We start from the raw sequence: 18,338 nt of genomic DNA, 5'->3' as shown, positions 1-18,338 counted from the left end.
ATTTTTTTACATACTTTTCATGTACTTATTTTTAAACTTTTTATTTGCAATAGTAATGAATCCAGATCTCTTTTATTGTTGCGAAGCTGTTCATTTACCAAATGATTCAAGTTGCTTGAAACACCACAATGGTGACGTCTCATGGTCAGTGGTTCCCCCCTCAGAATAAATGTTTGGCTTGAAAGCGGAGCATTTCTTGCATTCAGTATATCAGGTTGGGGTCATTTGTCCATTTGTCCTCAGATTTGTCCATGCAGCTGAACCTGGGTATGTATGAGTACAACGGGAAGTGTGGCTACAGACTGAAACCTGAGTTTATGAGACGGCCGGACAAACACTTTGACCCTTTCACAGAGAGCACGGTGGACGGCATCGTCGCCAACACGCTGTCAGTGAAGGTGCGTTTAACGTTTGCCATTCTTGCTGGTGCCCGTCTATCTCTCTGATTTTACATTTTCCTGAATGCCCATTTCCTTCTTTTTGAATCCTTCTTTCCAGATCATCTCAGGTCAATTCCTGTCAGATAAAAAAGTGGGCACATATGTGGAAATTGACATGTTCGGCTTACCTGTGGACACCAAGAGGAAAGCTTTCAAGACCAAGACATCTCAGGGCAATGCCATCAACCCCGTTTGGGACGAGGAGGCCATTGTCTTTAAGAAGGTCTGACTGAAAGACACCGAAATTGCAGCAATGTATTAGTATGTGTATCTACTTGTTTGTGGACACCTTCTTGTGAACGTAATAACTTATTAACAACACAAGGTAGACTCTTGATACTTTCACCATCTGTATTCGACGTGCTGCAGATGAGGTGATTAGATTTTAGAGCTGTTTGGTGCATATATTTGCATATTAATGAGGATTAAATTAATTATGTGACACTTACTATCTTCGTGCCCACGGACACAATGACCGAGTTTTATCCAAATTGAAGAATTTCCTAAAACTTTAAATTCACCTCTTGTTTGACCAATTATTTTTCCTTCCGACGTTGTACTTGAACCTCAGTCTACAAGCCCCATGACGAGAATGTTTTCTACATTTTCTTCAGGTTGTTCTGCCCACGCTTGCTTCTTTGAGGATAGCTGTGTTTGAAGAAGGAGGGAAGTTCATTGGACACCGCATCATTCCTGTCTCAGCCATCCGTCCAGGTGACTTGATTGTATTCCTTCATTTGGCTGCATTGGTGCCATTTTTGTCCAAAAATGTTAAATGTGAGTCAAACACCTCCAGGTTATCACTACATCAGCCTGAGGAATGAGAAGAACCAGTCCCTGACCATGCCTGCCCTGTTTGTGTACGTGGAAGTGAAGGACTATGTCCCTGACACGTTTGCAGGTACGACTGGGTGAAACGTTTCATCCAGAAACCGCTGCCGAGTTCATCTTCAAGCTCCTTTTCTTTTCCTGTGTCTGTCAGACGTCATTGAAGCCTTGTCCAATCCCATCCGCTACGTCAACCTGATGGAGCAGAGAGCCAATCAGCTGGCTGCTCTCACTTTGGAGGAGGGAGCGGAAGAGGAAGGTGACAAAGAGGTGCGTGTGCGCTTGCGGTGTTCACTCAGTTACACACGAATCTGGCTTGTGTATGCGCTCGTATGTAGCCCAGTGTTTGTTCTGTGTAAAAGCTTTGCCGCGAATTAGTCACTGAGCGTGATGAGCGCTCCCTCAGCCAACTGGATGCTGTCCTCATTTTGAAAAAGGAGTTGAGAAATGTGAAATGTCTGGCAGGAAAGATAAGGACAGAAGCTTTTATTCATTAAAATTATATTCAATGGAAGAAACAAGTGGAAATAACTCAAAAGAAACAAGTGAAGGGCGTTTTAATCATAGATGACCACTCAGCTGCTTCCATCCACTAGGAAAAAAAAAATCCAGTTTTTGTGTCCATGCTTGAAATGCTATTGTTAGATCACTGTAAGTGTCTAAGTGTTTTCTTCAATAGTATGACAAACTGGCAAGTATACAAATACATTGCCTGTTTGCCTGGTATCACCCCTATAAACTGGAAAACTGTACTTGTCTAACTCTGGAAAGGAAATCGTGATCACCTGATTTGCAGTAACTACAGTGGTAGTACATTGGGAAAGATCAATATTAGATTAGATTAGATAGAAATTTATTCATCCCTTGGGAAAACTCCCTCGGCAAAACTGAGGTTTCTGCAGCATTGTGCAGCAGCACACAGTGTAAGAAGCACACAGAGTATCAAAAGATGAGTAAAAACAAATTGCAAAAATGTAAATACAAATATAAATATCAGAAATACTGCTCACTACTGGCTACTACTGTTCCTCTCCTTCCCATCCACTGTCTTCCTGTTACTCCTCCTCAGCCTGAGTGAGGAGTTGTACAATCTGATTGCCTGAGGAACAAAGGAGTTTTTCAGTCTGTTGCTCCTGCACTTGGAAAGGAGCAGTCTGTGTTGCTGAAGAGGCTCCTCTGATGACGGTGTGCAGAGGGTGTCCAGCAGTTTGTCCAGGCGTCTCCTCTCTGCCACCGTCACCAGAGAGTCCAGCTTCATGCCAACCACAGAGCCAGTCTGCCTGATCAGTTTGTCCAGCCTGAATGTGTCCTTCTTGGATGTGCTCCCCCCAGCACACCACGGTGTAAAAGAGGACGATGGCTACCATGGACTGGTAGAACATCCACAGGAGTTTCCTGCAGATGTTAAACGACCGCAGCCTCCTCAGGAAGTCTAGCCTGCTGTGTCCCTTCCTGTGCAGGTGGTTGGTGTGAGTTGTCCAGTCCAGTTTGCAAACTTGACAGCATTAAGTCCTAGTTACTTGCTGATGAGCAACTTGTGCAACCTATGCTATGACCCATGAACAGTAAAACTAGAGTCTGAACATAACCCAAATGCCAAGAGAGTTTTATCAAATCATAGATCCATAGATGCAGTCTTAAAATTACACAGGACATGTCCCATGAAATATCTCACACAACTGCAAACATCCCACCCTAACAGGCAATTAAAGATACACCCACATATCCAAGGGAAAGAATTTTGTCATGTGCAACAAATGGCAAATAGCCACTGTCAAACGTGACTCCAGTGAGGAGCAACAGAAGGCTAGAATTTGTGAAGGCAACACAACAGATTATTTTGGATATTTCAAGAGAGGGCTGGAGAGAAGGGTCGGTCCTGAGGGACTTCTTTTATCTATGGCAGCTGATATAATTACCCACGGGTACGGTCGAAGGAGAGCTGTTTCATGACGTGGCCATGGTAACAGTCATCCAAAGCGCCAGAGTATGGGAAGGCAGAGAGCCGTGAGGGTGAAATACACAGAGAGCGAGGAAAGAGAGAAGGTCTGAGCAGCGTGACAGCAGAAGAGATTAGTAATAATTCCATTAAGGTTTGTGACGGAACAACATATAGGTTGGAATTTGCAGGAATTAAGCCGAGCTTCTGCAACGGGCGCCATGCTGAGAGTGGGCTACCAAAGCTATGTCTACAAAGTGTCTTGCAGGACACAGGTATATATGCTGAAGTTTAAACAAAGACAAGGAGAAGACAATGTTGTAACAAGGTGTCCTCATGCTTGCATTATAGAAATGTTGGAAAACATAGAGACCTGCATTCATTGGTGTCCAATGTGGGATTGAGCTAATTATTGACTCTTTAATGGGATGGACAGGTGGATGGAGGAACCAGTGCGCCCTCCGAATCTAAAGTGGACCCTAGGGCGGCGTTGCCTGCAGAGAATGGTCTGAGCCACACTCCTATCATTGCGCCTAAACCTCCTTCACTTGTTGGACACCAACCTCAGACTGCAGGTACTTTGTATTCATCCAACCCACAAAGTTATTTAGTGCATGTTAAAGCTTTGAGTTGAATGTAAATGTGACTATTTATAAGCCTGGTATTATCTAGTACAGTAAGTCCATTCGGCTGCTCCCTTGTGGTTCACTCGGGGTCGCCACAGCAGAACCGGGGAGGATCTGCGTGTTGAATTGGCACAAGTGTACACCTGGTATTATCTATGTTCTTAAAAGTTGCAGAAACATTTGCTCAGATTTGTTTCATTTTCATTTTGCTCGAGTACTCTGAATGGATTAAGCATTATTTTAAAAGGAAGAGGTCAGTGTGAAAGGGCTGATGGCAAAATATTATCATCGCTTTATATGGGTGCACCCCAAGGATCTGTTCTGGGTCCTGCTCTGTTCTGCTTATACAGTATGTTAATAACTTACTGTCAATCAAATACCATGTTTAGGCAAAAACTGTATGCTTTTTGGAATATCTTGTCACTGAATTCCATCTGAAAATTAGCCTTCTTACTAACAATGGCAGTTTATATTGAAATGTCAAATCCTTAATCTGTAGTCCAAAAATACCTGAATTATGAAATTCAAAATTACACTGACTTGAGCTTGTTCTGAATAATAATTCGCAATGTATCCACAACCAGGGGTTGGTAACTTTACTTGGTTTACTTTAATTGTTGCAAATCATCTTTTGTGATGCCAAGCAGTTATAATTTGCTGGTTAATATTAAAAAAATTAATGTAACTAATTAATTAATTAAAAAGATAATGTTGAGCAGAAAAGATAGTGTTTGTACTTAAATTTGCAAATTCCAATTATTTTTATTGTCAGTTCATTTGTTATTCATTATGAAATATCATTGACCCAATGGTTTATTTTATCTAACAAACAGTCTATCAGCCAAAAACTATTCAATTTACAAGATGAAACTACAAAATATTAGTTATAATTCCAAGAATTATCTTCAGTGAACCATTAAGTAAAACTCCATTAATAACATAGCTACTCAATTAAGTGTTTGCATTTATTTATTTGTATTATTTTTTTTTTAAACAGGTTCTTTGAAACCATCTGTGAAGACTGAAGATATTATTCAGAGCGTTCTTACTGGTAAACATTTATTATTTACTGCCATGTCTCACTCTGTGGTTGTTGTAATTTACTTGACATGTCCCAGATCACTTGTGTTTGTTAAACACAAAATAGATGAAGAATTTGGATTAAATGGTGTAGAATAATGGCCCTTGCATAAAAATTTGGTGGTAATGAGAATCTGCCTCCAAGCTTTTCAATACATTTCCATCTTTAACATCGTAAAACAATGTTTTCCTTCAATGTCTTGGCTAAATTTCTTCTTTTTACTGATTTTTTTCCTTGGATTTCTATCATTCTGTTTTTATGACATCTTGTTTGCTGTGCACAATAGTGCAAGAAACAGTGTTGGCAAACTTAGTGCAAAATTAGAACGCACTCGGAGAACTGAGTAAGGAGGCAGAGTGTCTGTGCTGGTCATTGTCCTGGATCCACACTTCAGAAACACATCTCTATACAGAGAAAGTGTTGAACATGTCGAGATCGCGTAGACTTTTACGTCTCTTGCGCCTCAACCTGGAAGATAAAGAGATGCCTGGGAAGATCTTATGGAATTGATCTCTCTGGACCGAGTTATTTGTCGATGCCCTTATCTTTGCAGGAGAACAAAGGTCTAAATCTTTGAGGTCCTGGTGGTTCCTGTCTTTCTATGTGGTTGTGAGACTTGGACACTAATCAGTGTCCTAAAGCAGTGACTGAATGTATTTGGTACTAGATCATTTTGGAGAATCCTTGGGTACCACTGGAATGACTTTTTGTCAAAAAAATGGTTACGTACTTGGAGATTTTGTGGACATTGTGAGGAAACATCAGCTACTACCTTTTGGACATGTGGGTGTACTTCTCTGGGCTCCTCTAATGGAACACCCTATCTGAAAAATTGATTTTTGTCCACCAAATCTGGACAATTATCTGGATATGGATCAAAGAACACCTATGGCTAGATGTTCATGGAAACATGACCTTTCAACTTTAACCATAACCTTTGATCCTACTTGCGGAACATCAGTCCTGATCACTCATCTTTGATCTTCATCGCTCTTCATCAATGTTAATCATAGATATTACAACAGACTGGTGATCTTTGATCGTGATTACTGAGCTGTGATCTTGAGCGCTGATCGTTTCAGTTCCTTGAATGAAGTTATATTCTCTTTGCCATTTGTCTGTATTTGATCCAGTAATCAAGATCAAAGACGAGAGACAAGAGCCATACTAAAAAACCTTACCAAGTGTTTGACAGTCTGCTTCTCATTTTGCTGTGTACTTTCTTCACCTTGTCCATCCGCTTTTCAGAAGTGGAGGCCCAAACACTGGAGGAGCTGAAGCAGCAGAAAGGCTTCGTTCGAGAACAGAGGAAACAGTACAAGGAGATGAAGGAGCTTGTTCGGAAACACCACCGCAAGACCAGCGAGCTGATCAAGGAGCAGACAGCCCGTGTGTCTGAGCTACAGAGTCAGTATCAGCGGCGACGTTCTTCAGTGCAGAAGAGCCACAAACGAGACGGTAAGAAAAGGTAGGTGGTCCTCCTCTCCTTTTAGCAGCAGCTTCAACTCTTCACAAATGACCATCCAGGGAAACTAACCAAATGTAGGGAAATCATCAAGATGAGACATAGGTACCAAAAAATTGTGGAACGCTGTAAAACAAGTGATGTTTTTGATTTCACCTTAAAGGTGGTTATCACGGGCATTTATTTACGTCACTAATGTATAATTAACAGGCCACTCGCACATTAAAGCAGATCACATAACCGGTGCATTTTCTGTTTGTGTCCAGTCGGTCCGAGCACTCGCTGTCAGCCCTGGACCAGCATATGAATGAGCTGGAACAGGAGTGCAGCCTGAGACTGTCAGAACTGAAGGAACAGCAGCAGCAACAGCTGCTCACGCTCAGACAAGAGCAGTACTACAGTGAGAAGTACCAGAAACGAGAACATATCAAGCAGGTACTGTCAAGAGTAGTGGTCCTTTTAGGCTCACCGTCTTTTAACATTACAGTCTGTCACACCACATTTCTTGGCTGCTTGAGAGTTGTTTGATGACTGCTACATTTATCACTGTGCCTCAATGTTTGCATAGTAATTTCTCAGTAAGTGGTTAACTTACCTTGTTTGAGGTCAAAGTGTTTTCAAGGCTCAGTTTTTGTAGTCAGACACAAAGCTGATTGTTTAAAGGTGTCATATTAGATAGATAGATAGATAGATAGATACTTTATTGATCCCAGAGGGAAATTCAAGGAAATATTATGGAAAAACTGGTTTAATATCTAGCTTTTACAGTTAATCATGTTTGTGGTTTTACTTTAAACAATGACAAAATCCCACAATTCTGTGTCTGTGCATGTTGGAAGTGCTCTGTCATAATGTGTGTTTGAGATTTTCTGTTAAGGCATGATATTGGTCTTTCTTCCCCTTCTTTTGGAGTGGGGATGTAGTAAGTAGCATCTCCTTTACATTTAAAGCAACAGGTGCATAAATTGGTTGTTTCTTAGAGACCTGAAAATGTTTTTTTAGGATGCATCACCTCAATGTGTATGATGGATTTTGGGCTATAATGTAAGATATTATTGTTGATTAAACATATGATTTTTTTTTCAGTAATTTTCTTTGTGCCCCTGATTCATTCCAACCCTGATATTGCATTTCTACACATTTGGTACAGATAGTCATTTCTTAAACGTGCATATGTAGCTGCAGAATAAACAAGCACACACGCAGAAGAACAAACAGTTTGTGAACTTGTTCTGGCTTGCGATGGAGCTAATAATTTGCTGACAGTGTCCTAATTCTCAGAAAGGCTAACGCATGCAATCCACACCAGACCAATGAACACATTAATTACGCTAAACTCAGAGTGACGCTACTGTTGGATATTAAAGCCGTCATTTTGCCATCTGTGCATTTGTGCAGTTGGAAAAATTAGTATGTGCTGCTCCAGCGCCTGCAGGTCAATGTTCCATCCGCTGATTGTGATTTAATTGGCATCAACTTGACACATAAAGTAGAATGTACATCTGTTGTTGATGTGTGTCTGTCCAGCTGATTGAGAGGCTGACCTCCATAGCAGAGGAGTGCCAGAGTATTCAGATGAAGAAACTCCGAGACATCTGTGAGAAGTAAGCCCACCCTCAACATGCTGAATGCCACATGCACACTTAACATTAATACTTACACATCATCTGCTTCATTCAACCCTCTATAGGGAGAAGAAAGATCTCAAGAAGAAAATGGATAAAAAGCGGCAAGAGAAGATTAATGAAGTCAAATCTAAAGACAAAAATGTAACAGAAGAGTAAGGAGAAACTCCATCGCTCTTGTATCTGCATGGCCACTAGATGTCGCCAAAGTAGAAAATATAGCTGTGACTGGTTGCTCAATTTGACCGTTATTAAAATTTTCCCCACAGAGAGAAGCTGGAGATCAACAGATCGTTTGTCAATGAAGTGGTTCAGTACATCAAACGGGTAAGAGTGTGTCTTCTTTCCTTCTGACTCCTCCCCTCTCCACACTTTCGTATTGTTATTGACGTGCAAAGGCCTTATCATTTGTTTGCATGTGTGCAGTTGGAAGACGCACAGAGTAAAAGACAGGAAAGACTACTGGAGAAACACAAGAACATCCGCCAGCAGATCTTAGACGAACGGCCAAAGGTGAAACTTTCAGATTCCACATTCATTTTGATCACAGTTTAAACATGACGAAGTGATCGTTGCTGGTTCTGCAACAGAATTGATACCACCAGTGCCATTTTCACCTCCTAAAGTGAACACACAACTTCACATAGCGCCGCTACAGACAGGCAAACACACAGTCCCTCCCCACAATCTAAATTCCAAACACAAAAAAATACCCCACACTGATTACTCTCCTTTTGGTTCAAAGCCGATGAAGAACCAGTTGCTTCACAACACCTCGGTAAGATAGAATCAGAGACGGTCTGCTGTTCCCCAACATTATCCGTTCAGAATAAAAATGAAAGCTGGCCAAAGAAAAAAGTCACAGACCGGTGTTTTAAGTATCATTTGGTCTTTAAGCCGTGACTTCCAGGTCCTCTAACAGCTTCATACTAATGCTGTTTTCAAGACGACTCAGAAATCTGATGTTGAAAACTTCCAAAAACAGCATTCACCTCATGAACTCAGAATACAATATGGATGATTGCAGTAACATATTCAAACTCTCAATAAATAAGTTGTTAAATGGTTTTTGTTTGTTTGTTTCTTTGCAATACCTTAAACAACCTAAAAATACTTTTTTGTTGCTTTTTTGCAATACCTACATAAAATATACTACAAAATATTTGTTTATGTGTGTATATATATATATATATATATATATATATATATATATATATATATATATACAACCCCTGGCAAAAATTATGGAATCACTGGCCTCGGAGGATGTTCATTCAGTTGTTTAATTTTGTGGAAAAAAAGCAGATCACAGACATGACACAAAACTAAAGTCATTTCAAATGGCAACTTTCTGGCTTTAAGAAACACTATAAGAAATCAAGAAAAAAGATTGTGACAGTCAGTAACGGTTACTTTTTTAGACCAAGCAGAGGAAAAAAATATGGAATCACTCAATTCTGAGGAAAAAATTATGGAATCACCCTGTAAATTTCCATCCCCCAAACTAAAACCTGCATCAAATCAGATCTGCTCATTGACATTGACCCTATGCCATGACATTGATCCTATGTGTCTTTTTGCAAGGAATGTTTTCACAGTTTTTGCTCTATGGCAAGATGCATTATCATCTTGAAAAATGATTTCATCATCCCCAAACATCCTTTCAATTGTCCAAAATATCAACGTAAACTTGTGCATTTATTGATGATGTAATGACAGCCATCTCCCCAGTGTTTTTACCTGACATGCAGCCCCATATCATCAATGACTGTGGAAATTTAGATGTTCTCTTCAGGCAATCATCTTTATAAATCTCATTGGAACGGCACCAAACAAAAGTTCCAGCATCATCACCTTGCCCAATGCAGATTTGAGATTCATCACTGAATATCACTTTCATCCAGTCATCCACAGTCCACGATTGCTTTTCCTTAGCCCATTGTAACCTTGTTTATTCTGTTTAGGTGTTAATGATGGCTTTCGTTTAGCTTTTCTGTATGTAAATCCCATTTCCTTTAGGCGGTTTCTTACAGTTCAGTCATAGACGTTGACTCCAGTTTCCTCCCATTCGTTCCTCATTTGTTTTGTTGTGCATTTTTGGATTTTTGAGACATATTGCTTTAAGTTTTCTGTCTTGACACTTTGATGTCTTCCTTGGTCTACCAGTATGTTTGCCTTTAACAACCTTCCCATGTTTTTTGTATTTGGTCCTGAGTTTAGACACAGCTGACTGTGAACAACCAACATCTTTTGCAACATTGCATGATGATTTACTCTCTTTTAAGAGTTTGATAATCCTCTCCTTTGTTTCAACTGACATCTCTCGTGTTGGAGCCATGATTCATGTCAGTCCACTTGGTGCAACAGCTCTCCAAGGTGTGATCACTCCTTTTTAGATGCAGACTAATGAGCAGATCTGATATGATGCAGGTGTTAGTTTTGGGAATGAAAATTTACAGGGTGATTCCATAATTTTTTCCTCAGAATTGAGTGATTCCATATTTTTTTCCTCTGCTTGGTCTAAAAAAGTAACCGTTACTGACTGCCACAATCTTTTTTTCTTGATTTCTTATAGTGTTTCTTAAAGCCAGAAAGTTGCCATTTGAAATGACTTTAGTTTTGTGTCATGTGTGTGATCTGCTTTTTTTCTACAAAATTAAACAACTGAATGAACATCCTCCGAGGCCATTGATTCCATAATTTTTGCCAGGGGTTGTATATGTGTGTGTATACATATACACACATACAAACATTCTGCAGGTAGTCATTACAATTTATCACCTGAGCAGGTGATTTCGCTCGCACGTGTGTGTGTACATACACACACATCTTACAGTTACTTTACTGTATTTTTGTTTTGCATTACATCAGACCACTTTTATAGCCATCATGCTTTGTAAAGACCTGATCCCGTCAGATCTCTGGATTGAATCAGGGTAGGTCCTGATTAGTACTTGGCTAGGAGACAGTTTGGGAAGACCAGGGGCTGTGTATGTTTCTCCCTGTAAAACTGGAGTTGCATCCGAAAGGACATCCTGAGTGAAATTTGCCAAATACCAATGTACACCTGTACTCAACGTGGCATGACAACCCCAAGTACCCAGGAACAACTACGTTAGACCACTTAAAAATAGTGTTGTCAATGGCATTATTGTTTATATTGTTCTAACTTATATATATATATATATATATATATATATATATATATATATATATATATAATGCCTAAATTTTGTGTAATTTTCCCCTGTGTTATTGAAAATGGTATTAAGTATTTTCCTTAGTATTGTTATCAAGTTTAATATTCTAGTATTGTGCACCCCTAGTTGGCATTACTGCCTCTTGGGTTCCAACCTGACCCATAGTTGGGTCAGATACACCAGCTTTCTTCGCTAGTGGTTGCCAATGCAGGTTAGTGTAATTGATGATTGCAAGTATGATATGGTTGATTATGCATACACAGACCGGCAACCTGCCAAGAGCGAACCCTACACTTTCCACAGTGTGCTCGGATTAGTACCACAATAAAGAAAATAGGATCAAATCCAACTTCTCCAGATCATCATTTTGCTGGTCACAAATGAATATTGCAAGCAGGTGCATGCAGTGCTTCATTTTACCCACTAGAGGGTGACTGAGCTAACATATAGAGCAGGACTGGGGAATTCACCAGACATTGAAACATGTATAAGGAACTGTCATCATGGACATGCTTGTGACCTTTGAAAAACTAGTTGTGTGCTTTTTTTATTGTATTTATTTTGGGATCAGATTACACCACCATACTTATAAATTCCACAGTGGTGTGTGCCTTTTGTCGTAGTGTGCTCTTAAGGGACAGGCAACTGTGCGCTGACCTTTGGACAGACATTCTGCAGGTTGTCATTACAACAGATCACCTGGGCAGGTGATTTCACTGTTAACAGTTCTGATCTACTTTGGACCAAACTTGGTGGAATGATTGAGGACCAGCTAAGGATAGACTGGTTTGATTTTGGGGAAACAATCAGTTAAAATTCAAAGTGAGAGGCTAAGGTCAAGATTTTGGACCATTACTTATGTATAGGGTATATTTAGAAAGGCTATTCCAAGGAACTGGTTAAAAATGCACCTGTGGTTTATATTAATCACTAATAAGAAGTTATATGTCATTTTCCATTGGATACATGATTTTTAACCTTTTTGTGACCTGAAAAGATCAAACTAGAGGTCATAACTGTTGAATTCAAACAGTTTGCAGCCAATATGGATTAAACATGGTGTTCATCACGAATTAAATGATTTAAATTTTGGGCATATTTAATTAGGTGTCAATGCCACTTGACTTAATGTTCAACATCGTGATGAAGCTGCATGTTTTTTATAAATGTCTCTACTTGTAGAATCATAAACGTTTAACAGCATAAAGAAGTAGCCCAAATAAGATCCTAATCAGAGGCACTCTGTTAGACACCTTCAGAAACACCCACAACTGTAATGACTATAAAAAGACGTTGTTTTCTGCAAGACGTGTTGATGAATCCACTAAAACTAACAGGTAAGACTTGATATTTATTGTGTGTGTGAATTTACGCCGCATGAGGGCTGCAGCTTTCAGCCAGTTAATGGACAGCATCAACTGACATATTTCCACTTATGAGAAACCCTGTAAAAATCCATAAATTAGCCGCATCGTTTAAGCCGCAGTGTTCAAAACGTGTGAAAAAGGTAGCGGCTTATAGTCCGGTAATTGCGGCATTTACATCAGTGCGTGTTTGCCACGTGTAGCTTTCTGTGCTCGTGCTACGTCACAGCACTTCCGTGAGGGATATTTTCTGATTGGTTAACATTGTGTCAATGGCGGCATTTATGAAATCGCCGAATTCTGCTTAAATGCTGACTTTCGGAGGCAGATATTTCAGTTGTAAGAGCTCCTTATTTTCATTGATACACATTGATTGTTAGTTTATAGCACAGTCTATCTTCCCAGCTGTATTTTATCAGTGAGTTTTCTCTGCCTTTACTGGTACTTTATTAGTTAATAGTCTTTAAATCAAAGGAGAAAGAATTAGTAATGTATAGCATTTTGTGAATATGGAATAAAGACGCACATGCTCTATGTAGACCTCAGTGACACAGCCGTAAAACAAGCTTTCCTTATCATCATTCCTTTGTATATAGACCACAAAGCTTTTTTTTTTAAATGAAGATATTGTGCTTTTAAATTCTACCCAAGAACATCACATATAATCGGTTCCAGTCCACAGTGCACCAGTGTGACGAAAACCCTGGTGAATGATGGGATTGTTGACTGTTGAAGTACCTCACGTTTCCTAACTGTGCACTGAAGATTGTGTGTAGCAGCTTTTGGCTGCCCTACTTTAATGTTTCACCCAGTTTTTCACCCTTGTAGTGTGTGTGTGTGAGGTTCCGGTCGTGGAAGTGGCTATTTGTTGAATTTAGGTCTGCCCAAAGAGACTCAAATAGCAGCACCCCGTCAGAGTGACTGATAGACTTTGTGGGATCAGCTGTTCTTGTTCAAGTCTCTCTTTGTATCATATGATTATTACTATGACAATATTTGAGTAGCAACATACTAAATATGTTGGATAAACACAACTGTGTCAACAGTGACTATTTTTACCCACATTGCCGAAGACAGAGCAGATCTAACAACTGGTTGACCCTGTGAATACACATCTGTTGGTGTGTCCGTGTGGTTGACGGCTACGCAATATCTCAACAAAGACTTCATGTATCAAAGGGAAAATTGGGACATGATTTGAAGATCTCAAAAAATTTTTACTTGGGGGTGATTCTGTTGTAATTGTGGCAATCATTGGCGCAAGTTTCTCAAACCTAATGTACGCAATAGCATCACAAAGATTTCACGGATCATGATGAAACAAGCAGCTGTAAATTATACATGACTAAGACCTTGCCCAAATTTGTGGTTGGGATCAAAAATGCAGCTTGGGGTTGTTATTACTCCTGTTATCTAAGATAGCGAGCTAATGGGCCTGTCACACCTCGACATAAGTCAGCGTATGTCGACTTATGAAAAATTTGTTGAATACACTGGCTACGTTGAATACGTTATGCAGCTGTCACACTATGATGATTTAGCCAGCGTATGCAGACGCATCAAAAATGCTGCCAATGCGTCATTATACGGCAGCTGACATGTTCAGTACTTTCTGTGGTCGTCCGTAACATGTCAAATATGTCTACGTACGTCAATATGCATTGGAGATAAGTTCGATATAAGTTACACATAGATTCATTTGATTTACTCTATCTAAAATTGCATGACTTTAATCCTTTCTAATACACAACTGTTCCATCACGTTTAATCCAAATAGGCTCTAAACTGTTAGACTCCGAAGGTCACCCAATGCCAAAGATCATGAGTCCCATAAAAAGGTGAGCTAGGAATTCATATTATTGTTAATAGTAACCATGGGTGTATGTTTATCCAATTTCTCAGAAGAGTATTTCTAAATATCTCCTATATAGAAGTTTTGGGCCCAAATGTTGACCTTGGCTGGTGACCTTGACTTTTAACCAATTTTTCTTAAAAATAAATCCATTTGTCCTGGGCTGGTCCTTAATCATTCCACCATGTTTGGTCCATTTTTACAGGTGTAAAAATGTAATACTTCATAATAATGTTGCTATAAGTGGATCTAGAAAGGTTTTCCACAAAAAAATCCACATCTATAAATATATGCACATCTAAAAATAATAATAATAATAAAAAAATAGACATCAGTTTTGCTGTTGGGTGTCCTTGCAAACTGAAAGTACGTCATTGTCACGTATTCCATGAAGTTGAAAGCATTAATGATTTATGCAGATTAGCAAACACATTGCACAGCTCATATACATATGTATGGCGTTGCGAGACACACTCAGTGAATTCAGACCCAGATGAGGGAGAAGAAGTGTGACATCATTAATGCTTCATAGCTATCTTCAAACAATATTACAACTAAAGAAAAGCTCTGCAGAAAGACCTGCAGATGAATGAGAACAGCAGCTGTAAATGTGTAGAAGAGATGTGTAAAATAATGTCAGGAGACAGACAGTGCCAATGAGGGTCAGGCTAATATAAAAATGTTATTCTTTATGAGTCAGACATGCAACATATTTCTCTGTGAAGTATGTCTGACCCAGTTCCTCGTCTGAGCTTCGAGTAAGTTGCAAGTTGATGACTGTAAGTCTGTCTGGTGGGCGCGCTGTGAGGTGGGAAACTCGCCAGGGTTGGTTCCAAGAGACAGTGAGAGCTTTTTCTTTTCTTTTTTTTTTTCTTTATTCATATGTGCAGTAGAGCAACCAACATCAGTTTCACAGCGGCTATCTCAGTGGAACACCAGTATGTAGACCTCGGTTCGATTCCTGGTCACGCTACCTTAGTGACGGATCTGGGGGGGGTGAGGTGGGGGGATATGCGTAAGGTCATAAAAAAATGTTGCTTTATGAACACTGCTGCATTCAGAATGAGATTTACAGTGTTTAAAGGGAAGATTGTGTTTTAATGATGGCAAGAGAGTCCATATTTAGCTCCCCAGATTGCCTTCGAGCCTGTGTCCATATAGCGTCTTTTTTTCTTCCTTGGCGCCACCCTCTGCTTTCACTTGCTCGAAATAAGAACAGAGCATATGCACCCGCATGGATCCTGAAAAAATGCAGCACCCAACCTTCTTTTTTCACAGCGGATTTCTTTTTTATGAGCACTTTTAACTTGAAAATCCCTGAACTTTTCAGAAAGACACTGTGACATCACTACAGCACCTTTTCAGGCAAACAGGAGGAAAAGATTTCTTTTGCTGATATGTAACGCAAAGTCGATCACAATCGAGAACAAAAAAATTAAACAAAAGCAAACCTCATCTCTAATAGCACACTGGACAGATGCTTGGTTCTTGCTGTGGGTGAGTACTTTTTATCACCTTACATTATAAGTTAGCCAATAGCTGTTTTTATTGTCATAGAAACAAATCCCATGAGAAGCATGCCCCTGCAATGCCCCCCTCCCCCCCACACAGAGAAAATGCTGAAACCACTGGGGTGAAACATTTGTGGGTGCTGTCTCAATGTTTTTCCACCAGAAAAATACATAAAATTAACTGCTTTATGGACACAAGGCATTATAATACAGGAGGGAGTGCCCTGAAACCCAACCCCCTTCCCCTGCTTCCATTCATCTGAAGCTAGTTCGGCATGTATACCCATTGGTGTCCTTGAATAAGACAGTTTTGCATTATCTCAGTCGACCCAGATGTAATTGGGAAGTAGCCTGGGATGGGCTGGTGTCTCGTCCTCACCCGCTTCACTTTACAGAATCTGGGGATAAGCACCAGAACCAATGGGCCAGAGGATGAACACATGACTCAAATCTGTTGTCATCTACCACCCATTGAAAGTTGCAAACCACAACTGTTTAGCAAAAGCCTATGCAGATACCCTGTAAAATGCATTGCATGAATAGATAGATAAATGAGTCCAACCCCTCCTTAAATAGCACCACCATTTCAAATATGGCAATTTCCTGCATGTTCTCTGTGATCAAGCGCAATTATAATTTCAAAACCCTAAAAGGAGATGTTTCAGGCCAAACATTGCTTTTCCTTGATTATAGCAGAAGAGTTCCTCCAGTCATAGCCACACACACAACTGTGAGAGTGTGAGGATGTTAAAACAATAGATTTTTGCAATATGAAGCTTTCATACTGGCAAACATGACATGGCATTTGTGAGAAGGAGATAACACAGCAAATCTGTCAACTCCGCAAACAGACAGCCTGTGAAGTTCAAATAAAATCCTCCTTCACGGAGGTTGAAACAAACAAGGAAATAAAGATGTATCGCATAAGTGGTTTGTTGTCGTAACAACTGACATTCATAGCATATTCCTGTTTCTCTCTGGTTGCTGTGCTACCAACAATTTACACTCACAGAGTGTACCCCACCCGAGGCTCAGGAGTCAAACGAGACTCATAGCAATGCTAACAGGAATATTTAGACCCAATTCAATGGAAGCTTTGAGTCTCTGGGACAAATTAAAAGCAGACCATGCCCACTCCAAATTTAAAGTTCAAAATGGCCAGATGTCACGACTAATCCACTGTTAGCACCAGGATTTCCTGCTTTACAGTAACACATTTGTACTCAAAGGATGGCAGTCAAACACAGGGGCATTGCAACAGTGTAGGCAAACTAGGCAACTACCTTGAGCCCCAGTGCTGGAAGGGGGCTCCGAAGAATGCTTGATTTGTTGTTGTGTCCCACAGCAGCCTGTACTTAAGGTTCTCAAAATGGAGCAATATCTCCATCTGGTGGATGATTACCATTAATGCAGGTACAATAGCTCTACAATTACATAATCCACTAACACTTTTATGAAAACCCCCTTAAATTCTGTGATGGGGGGTGGGGAGCGGTGGGGGGTATGTAGTGCCTCCCAGATCTTTTTTGTCTGGGGCCACCAGAGTGTCTTGAAATCTCACTGATTGTAGCAGGCATGTCTAATGGATTTCTGCTATTCATCATACTATAATTTGGGCAATGCCTATCTGTCTGTTGGTTTCCCAACTCCCCACCAGTTTTTAGGGTTAGTCTTGGCAATGGTCAAGGTCTTTGGGGTCAAAGCTCAAACTATTGATTTTTTTCCCCACTCTGTCTATCCTAACCTGTCCTATGCCAGTCAGGGGGTTAAGGTTATTGGGATCAAAGGTCAAAAAGTAACTTTTTTACTCTGACTTGCACCAAATTTGGCACACATATGGAGGTCATTTCTAAAATAGCCCAGCCAGGTGAAATTTACCAAACGGCCAATCATTGGGGCCCTGAGGTCCTTTTCTTTATTTCTACCAAACCTAGTATGTCAGTTATGGTTGACCCAGAATTCATTTTGTGCAAAGGTCAAGATCAAAGAATTTGATTTTCAACCCAATTTGGATAAAATGTAGCACATAGTTCGGTTGACTCCAGACGTGTCCTGGCAAGATCAGCCAGAGGTCAATCATTTGGGAGAAGGTCAAGAACATTGGATGTAAATGTCAAATTGCTGTACTCTTGCTGTCTTCATGTTCTTCATGGGTACTATGACCCAGTACAGTAGATGTGAGACTCCAGTAAGGATGGAAAGCCGGTTTGTGTGTATTCGTCATCCTCTGCCCACCTTTTATAGCTGTGAAGTGGTCATAACATAGTGATGAGGCAATATGTCTCACAAAGATATGTGTGTGTGTGTGTGTGTGTGTGTGTGTGTGTGTGTGTGTGTGTGTGTGTGTGTGTGTGTGTGTGTGTGTGTGTGTGTGAGCTGTGAACTGTCAGTTAATAAGTAACAGACG

General features: G+C 40.1%; 1 protein-coding gene across 3 annotated transcripts in view; it reads left to right on the top strand.

Moving 5' to 3' along the window:
* Positions 1–18,338, top strand: part of LOC117503614 (1-phosphatidylinositol 4,5-bisphosphate phosphodiesterase beta-1-like) — a 182,571-nt gene that overhangs the window by 147,142 nt on the left and 17,091 nt on the right. For 2 of the 3 annotated variants that reach the window (XM_034162872.1, XM_034162873.1), the window contains 13 exons: positions 244–398; positions 499–663; positions 1,055–1,154; positions 1,237–1,341; positions 1,423–1,538; positions 3,644–3,782; positions 4,831–4,884; positions 6,163–6,382; positions 6,646–6,814; positions 7,907–7,983; positions 8,070–8,159; positions 8,274–8,331; positions 8,431–8,517. In XM_034162872.1, coding sequence (XP_034018763.1) covers positions 244–398; positions 499–663; positions 1,055–1,154; positions 1,237–1,341; positions 1,423–1,538; positions 3,644–3,782; positions 4,831–4,884; positions 6,163–6,382; positions 6,646–6,814; positions 7,907–7,983; positions 8,070–8,159; positions 8,274–8,331; positions 8,431–8,517 — 1,535 coding nt within the window. The remainder of the gene's footprint in view (positions 1–243; positions 399–498; positions 664–1,054; positions 1,155–1,236; positions 1,342–1,422; positions 1,539–3,643; positions 3,783–4,830; positions 4,885–6,162; positions 6,383–6,645; positions 6,815–7,906; positions 7,984–8,069; positions 8,160–8,273; positions 8,332–8,430; positions 8,518–18,338) is intronic. The other variant, XR_004558591.1, reaches the window with a different exon arrangement.

Source organism: Thalassophryne amazonica, chromosome 21 (genome assembly GCF_902500255.1).
Source record: "Thalassophryne amazonica chromosome 21, fThaAma1.1, whole genome shotgun sequence".
Lineage (NCBI taxonomy): Eukaryota > Metazoa > Chordata > Actinopteri > Batrachoidiformes > Batrachoididae > Thalassophryne > Thalassophryne amazonica.
Note: the sequence above shows the minus strand (reverse complement) of the source record. Positions and strands in the feature narration are given on the sequence as shown.